This window comes from Sinohyriopsis cumingii, unplaced genomic scaffold (genome assembly GCF_028554795.1).
Source record: "Sinohyriopsis cumingii isolate HCF-2022 unplaced genomic scaffold, ASM2855479v2 utg000066l, whole genome shotgun sequence".
Taxonomy (NCBI): domain Eukaryota; kingdom Metazoa; phylum Mollusca; class Bivalvia; order Unionida; family Unionidae; genus Sinohyriopsis; species Sinohyriopsis cumingii.
Window position 1 is genome coordinate 1,534,634 of NW_028315866.1, and position 20,999 is coordinate 1,555,632.

Sequence of the window (20,999 nt, forward strand, 5' to 3'; positions counted from 1 at the left end):
ATTTGTAGATGATGAGTGAGTATTCTCGTATTCTGTTTCGTTTTTGCTTATAAAAATGAGTGTCTGTGTCTGCAAAATTATGCTGATTTAGATGAATTCTAAATTTAAAGAATAACAAAGCAAAATAATACTCCTTATTCATGACTGGTGAAGACTAAAATAACTTGCATACAGTAAGTATCCTTTTGTATTGATTCTGTATCTCTTTTATTGATATGTGTATTATTACAGCAAAAGTATTAATGTATTGATGAATTGTTTCACCGCTATTAAATGTTTGGAGTTTTTTACAGGTGGTGAAAGTTAAACAAAATTAAGCCATGCAGAAACGTTATTCACATATATTAATTTCTTTGAAAGTTGAGCTGTCTGCTCTTGTAGCATGTTAACTGTTCTCATAAGCAGAATTTTGCACCTTTAAGCAGTTATTGGTGGGAATCGGACAAAATTTCATGGTCAGTTAGATTCTGCTCTCTGATTGATGATCAGTTAAGATGTGTACATATTGTCTTGTTGAGACTGAGGATGTTTATCAATAGTCTGTGATATGAAATAGGTGGAATAAGTACAAGGCTGAACTTTAGCTAAAATCAATAACAGTAATATAAAAAAAGAATTGACCATTGCAACTAGAATAATTCATGCTTGAGCAATTCTGAAAATAGAAACAGCATTATAAAGCAGCTGTAGAATTTTAAGTATTATTAACAGTTAACACTTGGGTGGAACACAAAATGTAATTTTTACTCTAAATTCACAATTGTATTCGATAATCCATTTAACGTGAATTCCTTATAATCATAAAGACACATATAAGTCACATCCAACTGAAAAAAATCTAAACCTGTTCTGCCTTGGTGTAATGTACTGACATATCAGGGTGTTTGTGTCTTGTTCTCTTGATAGTCCGAACAAACTGCATAGACCCTAACTCATTATGCAACAGTAGCATGTCTGTTCAGTTTGCAGTTGGATACATTTTATATACAAGCATGTATTATTTTATAATATTTGTGGGGTACTAATTTTTGTTTATTTCTTGTGTGTTGCAAACCTCATGCTGATCATAATGTTCATGACAGTTGTGTAATATTTTTACAAATACTGTGTCCATAAATTTCAGAACTAAAAAAAGTTTAAATTATTTTTTGCAAAACCTTGAAAAATGATGCCCGTTTTTGTTGTAATTATTTATAAATACTTCAAAGGATTTTACTTTTAAACTGAAACAAGTCATCAAATTTGTTTAAAGTTAATAACTCAACAATTTCAAAGCTTACTCAAGTAATCACAACTATATATTATGAAAGTTTGCACTGCAGAATATGGTATTGTTTTATATTTGTAAGTTGCGAAGGCATTACATAATTCAGATCAACTTTAGTGGATTTGAAGTCCTATTTTGCATACCATTTACACGAGAGTTTTACTAACTTTGTTTTGAATGCAACTAAAAAGAGTAGTCTCCCTTTACAAACAATTAAATATAGAGTTTCACAGTCAATTATCTTATTGGTTTGCTCAACCAACTGATGATGGATTATAATTGATAATTGGAACAACACCAGTTAAAAGTACCCCTTGTTTTTACATCGATTGTAAAAAAAATTATGTGTATTTGCTGTGAATTGTACTTTTATTTTTGCATATGTAGACAGTTAATTTTATTTTTAAACCAGCATTGCCCCACTGGTCCATGCCACTACTGTTATGACCTTTTTTGGTGCCTAGCCCCTAGTTATATCTTGGAATCTTCTGAGATCTCAACCTAGAATCATTATACACTTTCTAAGCATAAAACGGCTAGGTCATTTACACAAACAGCATTGATCCTTGGGTTATAACTTAGAAATGGTTCATAGCCTCACACAAAAAAGTGTATATATACACATGGCATGACAATGGTTATTATAGATTATATAAGTTGCATTAGTTATGGGGTCTGTCCTTAAAACTAGAACCAAGCCCTGGGGTCATACTTTGGAAACCATTGACATCATATGTCTCTAACCTTATGTTCACTTTTGTGGCATGAATATGCCAAGCCACATGTGGAACCATCTTTTCCTGTAGGTCTCCTTTTACTGCCAGAAGAGTAGTTTCTGGTTGACGACTTGAAAACTATTCAGATTGCCACCATATGAAAATACTGGGGAGCCATGCAGCTATTTGATTGTGTGTTGCAATCATAATCCAAGGGTCATAGGTTCAGGACCAGCCCATGCCAACACAGGTCATCTGCCTTGGCATGTTCTTGGGAAGGTCACTTGGTTCCCATTTCTCTGGCATGATATGGCTAGTAATGTCTTAAAAGTGCTGTTAAAACAAACCAACTGACTGACTGTATGGAAATTTGGCATAGAAAATGGAATTAACTTTGTTAAAACCAAGACAAAGGTAGTATTCTATGGCTGAAAAAGGTGAGACATATTGTTCTGTCAAACCATTGTATTTAATAGTAGCTGTATCTAAACTAAGATCTCCATGGACTTTTGTTAATTGCTGTTTTGGCAAGCACTTTTCATGGAGTTACATTCTGGTGACATTACTTTTGATCATTCAAGTTTGAGCTTTCGGCATTCTGATGGTCAGTCCAGCTATTCTGCATCTATCACAAATAAACAAAAGCAAGGCCTAATTATGTTTGAAATGGACTATTTGATTGGTTGAGACATTATACATTGTGGAAAATAGCCAGATCATCAGAACCTGGCTTTAACTTGGTCCTTGTCAGATCCCTCCTAACCATGCAAAATGGATGACTGTAAAGATACAATTTTTATCAGGTTGCTTCAGACAGGAATGTTTTTATGTGGTTATTATTGGAACAAGACTATATTTTTACAGCCTTTATTAAATGGTAAGGGCTCATAGACTTACCATTTTCCATCTGTTTCAATTTTACATTTATGTTATTGTTGAGAGACTTTGTGTTCATGTCAATTTGACTTGTTGATATGACTGTGCAGGGGTTGATTGATATGACTATGTACTGAGAGTGAAATGATTCATCTATGCCATGTATTGATGATACATATCGATACATATCAGGAATAAAAAGGCAAACAACAAATATCAATGGTATCAGTGAGTGTATTGGTGCATCAGTTCATAGTGAATTGTTTCACCTCGACAGAGGTAACATTGTTAACATAGATTCTCATGCATTAATTTCTAGCTCTTATGTCATTAATTGGTGTGGATAATTTTTATATTGCAGATGGCATTTTCTCAGTGTTGCCAGAGAATTCAGAATCTCAACGAAGAGTAGGGGCCAAGGGAGCTAAGTGTATTCTTCAAGTTTCTCCATTTGGTATTACTCTGGCACTTCAGGTATTTTAAGAGATGTTTCAGCCATATTAAGTATGATGGAGTTTGTCTGTAGAAGCACTGTAAGTTGTAATCTATTTCTTTTGTGATAAGCCGGTTGAGCCCACTTGGGGGATTTTTGGAAATGAAAGGAGCGCAGGATTATCCTTAAAAACATTTTAAAAAATCATTAAAAAGTATTTTTAAAAATTGTGTGGAAAAGGGGTGGTCTTTAATCAGATATCAGATTTATCATGAAAGAAGTACCTTAATGTAACTGTACAAACAAAATTAACCAGAACATTTTAGAAATGTCCCTGCATGCATATGTTGACAAATTTATTCATGCTGCATTTCATTTTTGTAAGAGTTACTGCCCTTATTTACTTCCACCTGGGAACAATACATGAAAGGAGTTTGTGAATGCAGATTTATTGGATTGCTATGAAACTTGGTTTATATTACAGTCATGATCAGAAGATATGTTGAACAGTCATTGTACTAACCATTTTTACAAGTCTTATGTCCTGATTTTTTTCACTATAGCTTTTATATAAAAGTTGGAGGAGTTTAGGTATATTTGTGAGCAATTTTCCAATTATTCCTCTATTTTCTGAAAACATATTGTTTGAAATTATTTTTTGTACCCAGTTTTCATAAAATGTTATGACTTTCCTTTTAAGCAAAATCATTAAAGTCAACTTAATTAAAAACGTTCTGTACACCTCGCTATATTTTTACCTTCATTGAATATCATCATTGTTGTTTTCTGAATAATTTATTAAATGGCTAATGTCCAATCTATCTAGTGAACCTATTGTGTATCAACTGTTTTGTTAAAATCAACAAATTATAAATTGATAATGATTTAAAATGACGTGATGTTGAATAAAGATTTAAAATGTCCAGATTTTGAAGCACAATTTCTTTGTAGACAGATTCTCTTTTATATGGCAATAAACATATAGCGCCATTTATATAATTATTTTTATACAGCTGGATCTTTCACTGAGCAAATGAATCAACATTAGCAGTGAACATGTGTTAGTGTGGTATTTTAATCACTTAGCCTCATTCCAAATTTTGAAAGTTTGCTTCTATCTGCCTGTTTTATTAAATAAAAAGAATCATTATAATATTGAACAGAACTTTTTCAAGTTAACAGAACTTATTCAAAGAATGGCATGTGTAGAAAATCTTTAACAGCAATATTAAATTTTTCAAATGACTTCACACATTACCAGTTGAATGTGTTGATATTTTTGCAAATGGCAGACACACTTTTACATCAAATGGATGAAGGTGGATTGAATTGTGCAGTTGTATTAATCATGCCATTGGATTAAATATTTACTTCATATTTATTTCCTTTTTTTATTGTTGTTGAATTTACAAGTGATGATGGATGGTTATGGATATAACAACTTTATTAGTACTACATATCTTAATTGGTGTGTCTTGAAAGGTGTCAAAATTCTGGTAATTGTGTAGTAAAGGGTGGACAAACTTAGATATCCAAAGAGATTTGCGTTTGAATGGCAAAATATTTTTTTGTGCAACAGAATGGTAATAAATTAATCCATTGTAAATTTAGTAAATTGGAAGGAAAAGAGGCTTATGGGTTTGACAATGGGAAAGTTGTTGCTGTAGGGTTTAACGCCATGTTTCAGTACATTATAGGCTATACATGGTGGCCAGTATTAATGGTGGAGGAAGAACCAGGAAAAACCCTGGAAAGAACCACTGACCCATGAGAAGCTACTGGCAAGCTTTCTCACATACCCACATTAGCCGAATCCGAGACTCGAACCCGTGCAGAAAGAGGTGAGATGGCAGTGATCTGTAACGGAGAGCACTTTAGACCACTCGCTACTCGGCTCCCCGACATTGGGGTAGAAAAGGGCCTTAACATTTTGGGAAGTGTCCCATAATGGAACCCTGATCATATAGGATCTGAATCCCCAATGTATAAATATTTACAAACATTTTTTCATTGTAGGATATGTATTATGCAAAGATGTATTCAGCTAAATGATTGTATAAATGTAAATAGCTTGGATTATTATTATTCTTATGAAAATATTTTTAATGTTCTTCTTTTTTCAGTCTTGCCACTCTGTTCTTGCCCAGTGGCCACTTAAGAGTATTCGATCGTATGAAAGCTCCGGTCAAGGAGGTCTTGTTTTGGACATTGGAAGAGTTGCTCCAATGGGAGATGGGCAGTATATTTTCCATGTAGATTCAGGCCAGGATGATAAAATTTATGATCTGATTGACAGATATGTAATGGACTCTCTTGATAAAGTTCAGGTTAGTAATATACTTGGAGAGGTTAAAAATTGACTGACATAATTTTAAATGGTGAATAAACATTTCTGGCAAATGAGTATATTTTTCATTTACCCTGTCGGGATATTTCTGGTTCAGTTCTCACCACTGTTTCCATTTGTTTTGTTCAAGCTTGTATGAGCACTTTTCTTAACTTCTCAGCAGTGACAAAAATTTACTAGAGAGAGTAAAGACTGATTTCAACTGGCAGTTACTTACAACTGGTGTTTCTGTTATTGCTGACTGAGTTAGAGTTTATTCTGGGCAAGAAAAATTGTTCAGTACATGCCTGGCTGTGTCGGTAGAATTTTAAAGATTTTTCATTCCAAACTAGCCAAGTTTAGGTCCGTCAGATGTGAGTAGATTTTTAGAGATTTTTCAGTCCAGACTATTCAAGTTTATATGAGGAAGATGTGAATAGATTTTGGAGATTTCTAAATCCAAACTAGCCAAATTTAGATCAGTAAGATGTGGGTGGAGTTTTGAGACTTTTCAATCCAAAACTAGCCAAGTTTAGTTCAGTAAGATGTTAGAAGATTTTTAAAGATCTTCCAATCCAAACAAACTTAGTTTAGATAAATAAGATATGAGTGAAATTTTATAGATTTTTTAATCCAAACTAGCTTAGTTTAGATCAATACAATGTAAGTGGATTTTTTGAGATCTTTCACTCCAAACTAGTCAAGTTTAGATCAATACGATGTAAGTGGATTTTTCGAGATCTTTCACTCCAAACTAGTCAAGTTTAGATCAGCAAGATGCATACACATCTTTTCGAATTTGGTATTTATTCCATTTTTGTTTCATTTTAATATTCACATTTCAGAAGTCCAATTTTTTATTATAGGATTAAATGACCATGGTTGGGTATTTATCGATGTGTAATTTTTACGTAATCACTCACAAAGTAAATAATGTCCAAAGGACTTTATGTTAACTTTGTGAGTGATTAGGTAAAATTTACACATCGATAAATACCCAACCGTGATCATTTAATCCTTATAATTCCAATTTCGACCTTTCTATTATCAAATCAATGTATTCCATCAGTAATGCATTCAGATTTACTTAGCGGAAATTTCCTTTCATTCCCTGCTTCACATCACCCCATAATACATAACCTGTACATAATCATGTTATGTTGATTCAGAAACTTCATACTTTACATCTTAGTAATGGCTACCAGTGGTTTAATGCATTTCATTTATTTACAATGTTCTTGCTCAGTTTTAGTCAGTCCCATCTGCTACATCAGATGACCATGACCTTACATAATAACTGCTGATATGGATTGAACAAGTGTGCTAAATTAAATTCCAATCAAACCTGAAATCATTATGAATTTTATCAATGAACAACATGGAAATATGAACAAGATGATGCTATCTCTTACTAAAATAAAGGTAACAATGAAATAAATTGTATACAGAAATAACATTTTATGTCATTCTCAACAGCGTTAATACTTAACAAGACCCGTTCAGTGATCTAATGTGAAATGAAATGTGACTACTGTCACAGTATTGTTTATTCAGAAACTTCATACTTTACATCTTAGGCAATGGCTACCTTAGTGTCAGCACATTTCTTTTTATATTAAAAAAAATAACATTCTTGTTTAATTTTAGTCAGTCCTATCTGCTATGTAACGTCAGATGACAATGACCTTACATAATAACAACTGATAGGGATAGAACAAGTGTGCTAAATGAAATTTCCAAGCAAACATTAAATCATTATGGAGTTTATCAATGAACAACATGGAAATATGAACAAGATAAATTTTATACAGGAATAACATTTTATATCATTTTCAACAGCGTTAATACTTAACAAGACCCTGTCAGTTATCAAATGTGAAAATAAACCTGCATCATGAGGCTTGCCCGAGTGGGGAGACATATAATATAAACCCGCAACTGGGATTTCCTTGTCTCGGTCCAAACCTAACTGTAGATTATTTTTCTCATCCAATCTCAGTCAAGGGTTTATATTATTTGTCTCCCCACGAGGCTTGCCCGAGTGGGGAGACATATAATATAAACCCTTAACTGAGATTTCCTTGTCTCGGTCCAAACCCCAACATAGATTCTATATGTTATGCCACAGTCTGATGTGATACAGAAAGTTTAAAATGTGTCATTATGATGCTTATAAATGTAAATATTTTTGATTAATATTGAACTGGAATTTCTATTTCAGCAGCTTGTTTACAACTTATATAGTTGTCTCTTTGTTAATGGTAATATTTTTCCTTCAAATTTATTATATTATTTGATTGATCCTTTGTATAGCCAAACAGAAGAGGCACAAGGGAGGAAATAGAAGACTACATGCTTGAGGCTGAAAGACTGCTGTCCTTGACCACTGTAAGGCCCACCTCTCCTCTAGAATTGAGTGAAATAAGGCAGATTCTGCATGACAGCTGGAGTCTGGATATAAATGGTAATATATAGTTTTTTGGCAGGCAGTCTCTTAAAAGAAACATTTGTTTCATCCTTTAGGACATAAGACATTGAATAAGGTAGACTCAGGCTGTTACATGAAGGATCTTACGAGATTACTCATGAGTTTCTGATTTGTATAGAATTTCCAATCTGTTATAAGTTTGCATTTTAGTTATATGTGCAATTAAACAGAGCTGCCAACCCTTATGATTTTGCCATAAGTCTTACGAAAATGACCCTTAAATTATGGACCTATAGAATAAAAGGAAAAACTACGGAAATATAATTGTTGGGGTGAAGTCCAGATAATTGGTTCATCCGTGTTTTATTTGGATCTGGGTTTCATATTGGATTTAGTGGAACTAGAGAACCAGACTAACTGTACAGTAGTGCCTCAGATGCTTCAAACTGCACAGTTTTCAATGCGAATCATCTTCATGATCAAACTGCTAGTTATAGATTTTTATAAAAAAATGCCATCCAGCTACCAATACATGTTAAAGATGAAAGGCAAAAATTGTCCTCTCTAAATTTTTTAAAATAATCAGTACAGAAGAATAAAAAGGAATATTTGGATTGTTCTGTGTAAAAGTAGGAAGGGACCAAATACAATTACAATGTCATGTGTTAGTTTGAGTATGTTATTTGGTGGGAGATACGATTTCCATTGTAAAGTTTAATGAAGAAAAAAATTAAAGAATTTAAGTTGAAAGATAGCAGCAAGCCATTGAGCTGCATAGGGTTTGGAACTGAAGTTTGTGCAACTGTACTAGAGGTAAATAAGGTGCATGTGCACTTTACAAACTTTTCAAAATAAACATAATGTTTACCAGTGATGCATCATTTTGGAATACCGAACTTTAAAACACATTTTCCAACTTGACAGTATCAGTCATGATGTTTAGCTACACCTTACTGAAAATTGGTCAAGCTCGTGGAGAAAAAAAAACCTGTCTTACTGAGGCCATCTTGTTAGGGTTGGCAGGTCTGTGAAAGAAAATGATTTAAATGTAAAACTGAATCATAATAGGACAAGTGGACTGAAAGATGAAGGGTAACAGAGTAACACTTTTTGACTGGGCATAAACATCCTTTTATGGTTGAATTAAGCTATATGGAGAAATATTCTGCCTATGAATGAACAAATTACTTGCCTTAAGATTGGCATCACCTGAGATATAGTCATCAATAAAAACTACTGAACCTAAAATAAGGAAATTAAGCAACGTTTTAAATAACATTTTTCTTTTCTATAGATAAAAAGCAGGGTACTTCTAAGACTGTTGTTCATACCAGACTCACCAATTCAAGACCAAGTGTGGACAGCACACAAAGGTACATAAATAAGTATATATTTTTAAAAAAAATATTCTCATAGTTCTTGCAGTGTGCAGCAATGAGGTAAATTGATTAAATCGAAGAACTGCAAAATTATAATGAAAAATAGGATTTTCACAAATAAGAAATCATTCAAATTTGTAATTGGATAATGGATAATATCCTCAATGCTGACTAGTAAGAGCTGTCTTTCATGTTGAAAAATCCCTAATTTCCTGGTCATTATGACCAGTTAAGGGGTAAAATGTTTAATATTTTTTTTGTACAGTGCATCTCCGCTATATCACGTCCTGCTATAATGCGAATTCAGATATAACGTGGTTGTGGTGTGGCTTCCAAAATTTTGTATATCCATTCGCACATGAAAAAATATTTTTGTTCAAAGTACATAAAATAGTGTATAAAAAATGTATTATCATTATGGGGAGGAGATCACGTATGAATTCGAATTAAATATGATCGTGGCGTGGTTCCTGAAATTTTAAATACATGTACGTGCATTTTTCTTGTACCGGGAAAGAATATATTTTTTAAGTACGAGAAATAGTGTGTAAAACATTTATTATCATTTTGGGGAAGCATTCGTGTATGAATTTTAATATAATATGATCGTGATGTAGCTTTTGAAATTTAACAATATCACCAGGTTCTTGAAGTGTTATGCCAAAATAAACATTATCAAAAATGTTACTTATTACTGGTCAGTGAGTAAAGCCAGTAAGTTGTCTTTGTGATTGTCTTCAATTAATTCTGTATACAGTCGTTGCTCAAACATTAGCCGATGTGTTTCTTCTTTAACTGCATACACAACCAAGCAGCATGCAATGCAGTGGTTGATAAAAGATTCTCACAGTTTAATAAACATCAAAAAAACAAAAGCCGCCAACACGTTTGCTGGGGATGGCGGTGTTATTAGGTGCAATCAGTTGACCAGTAAATAATGTACGCTTTATTAGCTGGAAATCGAAAGGGTATGAAATTGTACATGAGTTCAACTTTAAAATTTTTATAAAAGTGACTTGTGACCATTGCACTTAGTTCTCGGGTTTTACACGTATGGGGTTTGCTTATGAACTCGTTATTAATTTTTTTATAAAAATATTGTACCGTTATGGAATAGCAAGTTTACAAACGTAAGTTGTTCTCTGTACTTTGCACAATGATTAGTATAGTAGTTTTCACACATTTCTTTTGATATTCACAAAATCTGAAGTCAAAGTTAAATGCATGCTGAAAGCATGTTGATTGTTAATTATTGTTGATGTAGTCGTTCAAACGAATAAGCGTTCAAGCGTTAACTCTTGGAAATTTGCAATGGATAGATGTACACGGAAATGCATATGAGATAATTTGAGCAGTATGAAATTTGTACAGACACCGTTCATAGACCTTGGAACGTAATGAACTGTACACCTGCTTTGTCTTTCTTAAGCTAATTTTGCTCTTAATTTTTTTCAATGAATTCAGACACATAATGATGTGTGACAAAATTATTCAATAGTTTAAATTTGTATGCAAATTTTGCAATGGAATTACATATATTATGGATTAATTGCAAGCCCCAACGGTACGATATCAGATGGCAAGTAAATGATGTTGATACTCTGTTCATGCTGTATATTAGACGTTGAATTCAGATACAATGATCTGGGAAAAAAATTATTGAATATTGTAAATCTGTGTGCAGTTTTTCAATGGAATTACATGCATTATAGATGAACTACATGCCACAACAGCACGATAATAAACAGTGTTGATAACCATTTCATGATATACATTAGACATGAATACACGTATATGCGCCAATGAGTTGTTCTCTGAAGAAAGTAAGATACTGTAAAACCTTGCATTAACGCCACCCCGATATTAATGCGATCCAATTTTTTGGACCCCAGTTATCTCGTTATAGTGGGGTTCCACTGTATACCATATATCCTCCCTTATAAGTTGAGTCCAGCTGCAAGCTGCTCAGATCCACATCTGTTGCATAATGTGCTGGCAGATCTGGAGCTATGCAGTTCGTTAGGAGTAATCATTAGAACAAGCAAGATAGACCCTGATCTGTCGATGCGTAGTGTGAAAGCAGAGATCAGGCTAATATTTTTTGCAGTTGGACCTGTCTTACAAACAAGTATATATGTTAATTTTGACAAGTACAGAGGAGGTGATTGAACCACACAAGTGTATATGGGATATGATGAATGAAAGTTGTGTTATCATCCGCAAAGTTGTTAGGAAAGAACATTCTGATTGTTACCAGACCTAGTTTTTCTTAAGTGTGTTGGTACAGTAATAGCACTTTTTTAAATACAAATATTTATTGTACACAGTCTCAACTGATTGTCAGAAAATAGAAAAATAATAAATTAAAATTATTATTGCTTTATTTTATTTAATTTCAGTGGAGCACACCCTCCTCTTCCTCCCCTTCCTAATCGAAACATTCTTAACCTTGAAATGGGGAATTCTCCTCAAGTGTTCAAATCAGACAATTTTATCAGAGGTGGTACTCCCACTTTTGATTCGTCTAGTCAGTCACCATTACCAGGGAGACCACCATTTCCAACTCCTGGATCAAGACTGCACCATATGCACACAAGTAGCATTCCAGTGGTTATGCAGGGTCGAGAACAGATGTCATACTTGAGGATGCAGTCATCAGTATCACAGGGCAGCAGTTTATCTGCATTTTCTCCAACTTCGGCTAACTGGTCACCTCCTCCTCCATTTCAGGATGTGTTTCAAATGGGATCAGTTTCACCAGAGGTTTTGCCTTCAAGTTCACATAATTCACAGTCACATTTTATGATGAATGGATCTGATACATTACAAACAGATGAGCAGTACCTTACAGCATTGCATGATGATTGTGCTACAAATAATGGACGAAAAAGTGATTCTGTAGACAGGAATGGTGCCAATACTACTGCTGCCAAACACTCAGAGCGAAAACTAACCAGGCTGAGATCAGTGAGTTGTGAAGGTGTCGATGATTACTTGAAATCTGTTATGTATCAGGAAGATGGAGTTTTCAAAAATATGAGTTATATGTTGGATGAAGTTATTAGTGACAATGATGAAGATGATGAAGAATTACTCCCAGAACCATTTCCAAGGTTACAAACATTTTCAGGTAGTATCAACTGGTCACCTGATGCTTGCTCTCCTGAGAATTACTATAATATTGAAGGTAGGAAGGGAGAAATAGATGAATCTCCAGGTCTTCCTGTCCGAGAATTACGTAAAAGATACAGTGAGAATATAAGAGGTTGGCACAAAATGAGACGATCTGTTTCAAACCCTAATTTTGTGAGGATTGCAAGTAAGGAGAAACTGTATGAGGCTCGTCTAAAGGCAGCTAAATCACCAAATAACCTTGAATCTCAGAGACCCCAGAGTAAATCACTTATTGACCTTTTATCGGACTCGCTGAGACGAAAACCCAGAAATCGATCAAAACCAGCTGCTTTAAGTCAGCCAAGTTCACCCAACAGTCGACGAGCCAGTAGTCTTTCCAATGTTGCCAGAAATTTTGACAAAGGCTCCAGTCAACCTGACGATTTTGTGTCACGAACAAGTATCAAGGGCATTTCTGTAACTAAAAGAAGCAGATCATTTAGGCGAATGAAACATTTTGAAAAAAATCAGCCAAAAGATAAATCAGAGTCTTTTAGTGAAAATGGACCTATTTCTTCCAGTGAAAAGAGCAGATCTCCAGAAAAGCTGAAAGGTGGCTTGGAAGCAGAAATAACAGATAATGGTGTTTCTGCACACAGCACTTTGGATATGCCTCAAAGTCCATCTAGCACTTCCAGTGATACGCACAAATACTCGGGGGACTCTTGGGTTGGGCATCATAGTTCTCAGGGTAGTTCAGTGGGGAGCCATACCCAGCATTCACAGAATATTAAGGGAGGCAGCTTTCAGCAATTAGGTGGAAAAGGAGACCACTCTCGGCAATCACCAGATAGTAAGAGGAATGGAAATGGCACACACCTAACGAAATATCCGAGGCTTTCAGAGAAACCGCCTCTCCCACGACAATCTTCACAAGAGTATTCTCAGAATAGGGCAAGACATCATCAAGATGGCAAAGGCATGGTGGAGAATCAAAATTCTGCCATTTTTGATGAGCATCAATCATCAGCGGCAACAATAGTATAGGAGAGAAGTTATTATATATGTATTTTTCATTACTGTTCTTTGTTAATTTTTGAGGCATTTCAGATTTATTGTAATTTTTGTTTTTCTGCAAGGAGAGTATAAGCTGTGTTGTAGTGTTTGAAGTTTTCAATTGTTGTTCATTTTTACCTTTAGGCATTTTCTCATATAGTAGGCATTGAGTTATTTTCATGAGAATCAATTGTGTGGATTTTGCCAAAAGGTGCTATTTTTTTTACATTTCTGAAATTTGTGGTTTATGAAGATTGACTCATTGTTTTCACAGATTTATTATTGTTTGCATTTTTAAATTTGTGATTATACTAACAGGGATGCCCTTGAAAACTGGCATTCCACAGAAAATAGTGAATTTATAACAGACTTTGTTATTGTGATGTGTGACTCATTGGCAGATCAGGGTCTGTGTTGTTTAAAGTTAGACTCCACTTATATGCGAGTATATCTAGTGCTATTTTCGTCTCAGAAAAATGAACTTTGAATATCGGAAAATATGTATGATACTTGAGAAATAGTTAAGATAATATTAGATTTCAAGTTAGTATTTAATTTCTGATTTCTTCTCATTCACACAGTCAGTTTTGGCAATAATTATACAAGCATGATAACTCCAGTAATAGCTCATACTTTACAATAGCAGATTTGTAAATATGACATACTGGCTGGAAATAGACTTGACCATTGTAATGAGAGTTGGTAATAGAGTTGTACTTGGTTAATGAGTTCAACTGCAAACTGCAGAGACCCAAATCTGCTGTCATATTATGTATGAAATGTTCAGCACAGGTTACTTTGCTCCCCAAAAGCATCCATGTTAAGTTTGAAAGCATTTGCTTAGGTGAGATCATCTTTGCAGCAGTTGGGTATAAAATAGAAGTCTGAGTCTCTCATTTGAAAAGTTTCATCAGATTCAAACCATATAGCATGACGTGCTTTCCTTTGTATTGAGAACTGGATGATGATGGCATTGTGGCAATATTTCCTTGAAAATGGCAATGCAGTAATGCAGTTGAATTAACTGGGTCCAAAAGTCAACAAGTAAATAAAATAAATGTTACTGAACTATACAGTTCAAGACAACAAAGAAATCTGTCATTCCTCTCAGGTTCATATCTTGCTATTTGAAATAACACGGCTGGGATTTTAATTAACTGCCTCTACCTAATACAGTTCATTTCACCCTTCTGGTTTTCTGAAAAAATGCTTGACCAAAATAGATAATAGTAAGGGCTGTTCCATTTAAACATGCATGGTACCCAGGAAGACAATTTTCAAAAAAATATATTCCAAATTACTCTGGTTACTCGCAGAATTCATATGAAAATGATACAAATTTCTAAATTGCATCGATGGGTGACTACCCCACATCAAAACTGCCTTCCCTGGGTACCAAGTATATTTTCCTGGAAAAGCCTTAATTACGAACCTTGACAAAATGAAAGTACATTTATTTTGAGCAGGTAAATGACAGTCAATATCAGTTTGAAGTATAATTTTTAGCAGTTGATTGTAGCTATGGGCTATGGAAATTTGTATACAAAGCAGTCTCATTTGCAGATTATTGTGGGTAATTTCCTATGAAGAATTGTGGGTACAACTGGTACATTACTGTACTTTTGCAATGAACATTTTTTTAAAATGAGTACCAGATATCAGTTATACCCAAAATACCCTGCAGAAACTTACCCAAAATGACTTGAGAAATTGGCTGGTGTGTACAGGAATCACATCTACCATAGTGCTATAAATTGTTATGCACTGATACATACATTCATTTACTTGTAACAGATAACTAGACTTTTGTTTTGTTACTGTTTGTAGTTATCATTTTCAATTTTTTTTAGGTCTTTTTTTCAGGAAACTGGAAGGGTGCACAAGTAAAGCCACATTGAAATGGAATAGAATCAATTCACGATGATTTGCTGAATTTTAAGTGCAATACATTTTTTGTACAGGCTCAAATTATTTGATTGATTTTTGGGTTGTCAATTTTTTGAGGTTGCAGGCAACAGAAGACATTACAGCAGAATTGTTTGGTTCATTCAAGTGGTATTAAATATTTTAGTGGTAGATATTCTGGATTGTACAAATAAGAGTTCTGCACAGGTTGATAAATTCAAATATTTGGTAGAATCTCCAATATCATCCAGAATTTCATTTACAGCGTGTTTCACCAGAAAGAAAACTTTATTGCTACAGCTCTGTACATGTTATGTTACTGCCCTTGTCAAGATTCATTATTATATTTTATCATTATTCTTGTTAACAGGTGAGCAATGTTTTTTCGTTGCAGTTATCTAAACTTGTATACCTTGCTTTCATTGTAAAAGATGAAATGTGTCTAGTCTTCCGCATTTGCATAATTTTTCCCTTTAACCGGTGGGAACATTTTGTTAATATCATCTAGCAGTTTTTATGCTGTATTTTGTTTGTAAAATAATTTTCTTGGTGTCCACATTTTCATGGATCAAATGGAATGTGGAGATTAAACATTGTTGTGTCTTCTTATTTCTGAAGAAAAAAAACAGGATTATAATCTTTATGACATGAATTGTTTCATTAATGTATGCAAAATCCTTTTTTTAAATATTTTGTGCACCAATTTACAGCCAGATATGAATAGTTATGTTTGAGGTTTATTTATGTACTTGCTAAATGAAATAACATAGGCTTGAAAATTCAATGAATAAAAATATACTGTATAGATATTTACTGAATATTTGCAATAATGTTAACATGTACTCTTACTGTTGCAGTATTTAAACTCCTATACCAGTATGCAGGGGCGTATTAACCATTTAGCAGACTAAGCACGTGCTTAGGGCACCAGGGCCAAAGGGGGCACCATAAAGTTGAGAAAAGGGTGAAAAAAAAAAAAACGAATGAAGATTTGTAAAAAAAATTGATAAAACTAGTGCAAATTGATCATAATCTTCTGTTTTTTGATCATGGTGCACCCTAGGGTTATCTTCCCAGGTGTATGTGGAAAGGAGGGGCGCACTAAGATTTGTCAGTGCTTAGGGCACCAGTGAGCCTTAATCCACCCCTGCCAGTATGTTGTGACAAATATGGTTAATTCTAGATACATAACATTCTTCCACAGGCATCTCCTCCTTGAACACTGACCTCTCAACTACATGACTTTTGCTGTGTTTTAGTTAATTCACATATAACCTGATAATTTGAATTTTAACAGTGGAGAATTTTAAGTTTGGTAGTCTTATGGTGAGATTGTAGAGTTAATTCCTGCTTCCTTAATTATTCCAATTTTGATATATATGCAATTGCTAAACTGTAACTACCATACATATTCACTTATAAGTTGAAACCAACCGCAAACAGCATAGACCCTGATTTGCCATTGCATAATGTGCTGGCATATCATGGTCAGTTTTGTTTGTACTGCTGATTACTTTTAACAAACTAAATAGATCCTGATCATAGCACATTGTGTGATGGCAGATCAGGGTCTGGGAAGTTTACAGTTGGACTCTACTTATAAGTGATTGTGTACAGTAGCTAAAAATAAAATCCCTTGCTTGTGAGGAAAATTACAAAATTTTTCATTTTTGAAAAAAGCAAATTTTAATTATTTTTATATATAATTCAGTTACTTATCATAAACAATCAGATTTTGCTCATTAGATGGCTGTGTTTGTAAAATGTTTACACTGAATTTGCTTGTGATAGGAAGGGCTTAACTTTAGTTGCAGGTTCTTTGTTAATTATGTACATATAATCATTCCAGATCATCAGCTAAAAGAGACAAAGATAGACAAATGAACAAATCACTATATTATTTGTTGAGTTCTTGTGAGCCAGATTTGTTGACATAGTGGTGAATAAAATGTGCATTTTTCTCACACAAACACATTTGCATTTTTATTTATAAATATTTACATGACCGTTTGTGCAAACTTGGTCCAGTATTTACAGCTTATATGTGATAGTTCAGTTTAAAAAATCACTAAGTAGATACACGTATGTAAATTTACAGTATTAATTACGGGGAAAAGTTTTTATATTAATCTTTATGTATTCTTTAAACTTCTTGTACCACATTAATATACCATATTCCTATGTTTTATTTTTGAAACCTGACAATCTTGCAAGTGTTCATTTTTTTGTGTCAAATTATGAGTATGTATATGTGCATTTATTTCACTTAGTACCATTTTGGTTTTATTGTTTGTTGTCACAATTAATAATATACCTATATTGACTATATATTCCTAATGTAATTTACTAATTATTAAAACATAGTGTTGGGCCACAATTCTTTTAAATAAAATTTCAAATTTAGTTGATAATCAAAAGTTTTCTGAAAAAATTATTGTAAAACTATCTTCGGTCAGCAAGTTTCATGTCTAAATTACTCTCAGCTCATGTGACAGTTAAGCTGGTTGCAAGAGATTTCGTTGTCTTTTCAAGTTTACAATTGTATTTATGAAGGCATTTTTTGGCCTGAGTTACCTGTCTTGTTAGACCGGATTCTTTCATTGTTTAGAATAATGACTGGAAGCTTCATTTTAAATACAGTTTGGTTAATCATCCTCAAAGGCAATACATTTTCTTTTGTTCTGGGATTTGAAGACATCACATCATATTGTTCTGGGGATTCTGACATAATGGTAAATTTGGATGTATAATACATAGTTTAACACAACCATTCTTAGAAATTTATCCTAGCAAATTTACTAAAATTACCATACCAGTATGTGACAGGTGTTTACTTTGTTTTTTTCTCATTTTTTTTATTAATACACTGTAATAGATGTGAACAAAATCCTGATTACTAATATGTGATTTCAGGCTTTAAGACTATGTCATAACACCTGGTCAGCAGGTTGCAGACCTTGGATGGTGTTATTGTAACACCTGGTTTGCAGATGTCAAGCCTTGGAGAAGTGTCATTGTTACACCTAGTCAGCAGAATTCAGGAATTGGGGCAAATATATTTTGACACCTTGTCAGCAGATTTCAGGTTTTGGGAAGTATCATTGTAACACATGGTTAAGCCATAGGCATTGTTATTGTAAAATTCAGCCAGGAGATTTAAAGACTGGGGGCATTGTCATTGTAATATCTAGTCAGGAGATTTCAGACCTTTGGGCAGTGTCATTGTAATGCCTGGTTAGCAGATTTTAGGTGTTATGACACTAGCATTGTAACACCTGGTTAGTAGAATTTGGGCATTGGGACAGTGTCATTGTAATGCCTGCTCAGTGGATTTCAGGCCTTGGTTGTAATACCAGGTCAGGAGATAATAACCAGGTTAGAAGATTTCAGGCCTTGGGGCAGTGTCATTGTAACACCTGATCATTGGATTGCAGGCCCTTGGGCAGTGTCATTGTAACACCTGATCATTGGATTGTAGGCCCTTGTGGCAGTGTCATTGTAACACCTGATTAATTGATTTCAGGTCCGTGGCTCAGTGTCATTGTATCACTTGATCAATAGATTTCAGGCCTTGGGCAGTGTTATTATAACACCTGATCCATTGATTTCAGGCCTTTGGGGCAGTATCATTGTAACACCTGGTCAATTGATTTCAGGCCCTTGGGCAGTGTCATTGTAATATTCGTTTATTATATGTAATTTGCAGTGTTTGTTACAAAACATTAATGTTGGTGCCAGAACTCAAATGTTCTAATGTAACGGTGAAATTTAATTGTTCCATTCCAACTTATTTTTCATTGTTAAGTTAATATTCAGTTATAATGGATGTTGTTATAAATAGTGTTGACTGTATATGTTTTTGCATAACCAAGCCATTTAGGAGGTGATCTACATATATTTCAAACTTCCGAGAGTGGCAGATGTAAGGTGAAATTGTTTGCATTTGCAACATGCACAGTGGAGAAAATGTTGGCATACCTCTATGTTACTTTAATGTGCTATGGCTAAAACGATTCGGGATATTGTAATTGTGGAAATTGTAAATGATCTTAGCACACAGCTAACCAAAATAACTGTTCCCTTATGCTTGTGAAATCAGCCTGAATTAGCCTAAAAAAGTACACTATCTTTAGCAGTTATTAAGATAGAGTAAATTAATTTTACCACACTAGACAATACCAGCTTCTGTAAGTGCAAGTAATGAATTACCAAATATGTATAAAAAAAATTAAAAAATATCTGCTCTTTTTTGTACAATTTTCTTCTGAAGTCCAGGATGTGAAAATGACCAAACAGAGCTAGCATTTTTTTGATAGGTGCACATCTGAAGTAAGGCCAAGCTTTATTTTCAATAACCCATACTACACCAATTAACCACACACCAAAATAAAGTGAACTAAAAGTTCTTTACCAGTACCTAAGATGTACTAGTTCTTTTTTTAAATATCCAGTATAACCAGTGGGGAAAACCAGAGAAATTATTTTTCTTTTAAAATCCAACCCTGTGCAAAATAAGAAGTCGTAGAACACCACATTAAAACAAATCTGAAAATATGTGCAACTGTTGTTCTTATATTCGTATCATCATGTATGATGTTCTCAGCAAAACAGATGATTATCATTGATGCTATGCATGAAAATAAGCTAATTATGCTTAATTTGCTCTTGCTTACATAATATGTCTTGTGGTAGTATTGTGTGTGTAATGACCTTAATTATGGGGTAATTAGAATTTTTAGAACACGGGAACGAAGTCGACTTAAATTTAAACTGCTGCTTAAAGTGAAAGAAATATAGAGTAAAAATGTTTCTTTTTGTTCATTTGTAATGAAATTAATAAATAAATGATACAAAAGCAAGCTTGCTTTCTCTCATATTCTAGAGATAGAAGTAGAAGTAAACATTTTAACCTCTGACCTTTGACCTCCATGAACTTAATCTGTTCAGTCCCTTTTCATACTGTAAAATTTACTAGTGATATCTTACGAATAATTGTGGCAAGTTTTATGTTTCTTCCTTTCAGCATAACATTGGTTGCTATGTTGAGAAAATGAAATGTGCGCTATTAAAATAACTCACTTTTCATCTTAATGGAGGATGGGTCTGGGCTCATGTGGAACTTTGCTGATAATGAATACTGTTCAGTGGGGGAAAAAAACCATGAGAATTATTCAGAAGGACTGTTCTGATGATTGTGACTTCAATGTTTAGCTAACCAACCATTTCAAATCATACAATAATGATGCCTATATAATCTTTATTGTGGCGCATCCAGGTATATTAGGAACTTGAAGAGAGTGCTAGGTGTAAGGTGAAGTTGTTTGCATTTGCAACATGAGAATATTGGCATTCCCTTTTTACTTTCATGTACTGTGGCTGAAATATTTTTGTATATTGTAATTGTGGAAATTGTAAATGATCTAAGCACACAGCTAACCAAAATTACAGCTCCAAATATCAGCCTGAATTAGTGTAATGTGCACTAGCAGTTATTGAAAT

General features: G+C 33.8%; 1 protein-coding gene across 1 annotated transcript in view; it reads left to right on the forward strand.

Moving 5' to 3' along the window:
• The window catches only part of LOC149774971 (uncharacterized), a 30,789-nt gene extending 10,430 nt beyond the window's left edge, over nt 1-20,359 (forward strand). The window contains exons 4-8 of the mRNA XM_089944621.1: nt 3,221-3,333; nt 5,416-5,619; nt 7,932-8,082; nt 9,341-9,419; nt 11,825-20,359. Coding sequence (XP_089800747.1) covers nt 3,221-3,333; nt 5,416-5,619; nt 7,932-8,082; nt 9,341-9,419; nt 11,825-13,586 — 2,309 coding nt within the window. The 3' untranslated portion in view covers nt 13,587-20,359. The remainder of the gene's footprint in view (nt 1-3,220; nt 3,334-5,415; nt 5,620-7,931; nt 8,083-9,340; nt 9,420-11,824) is intronic.
• Nucleotides 20,360-20,999: the final 640 nt, after the last annotated feature.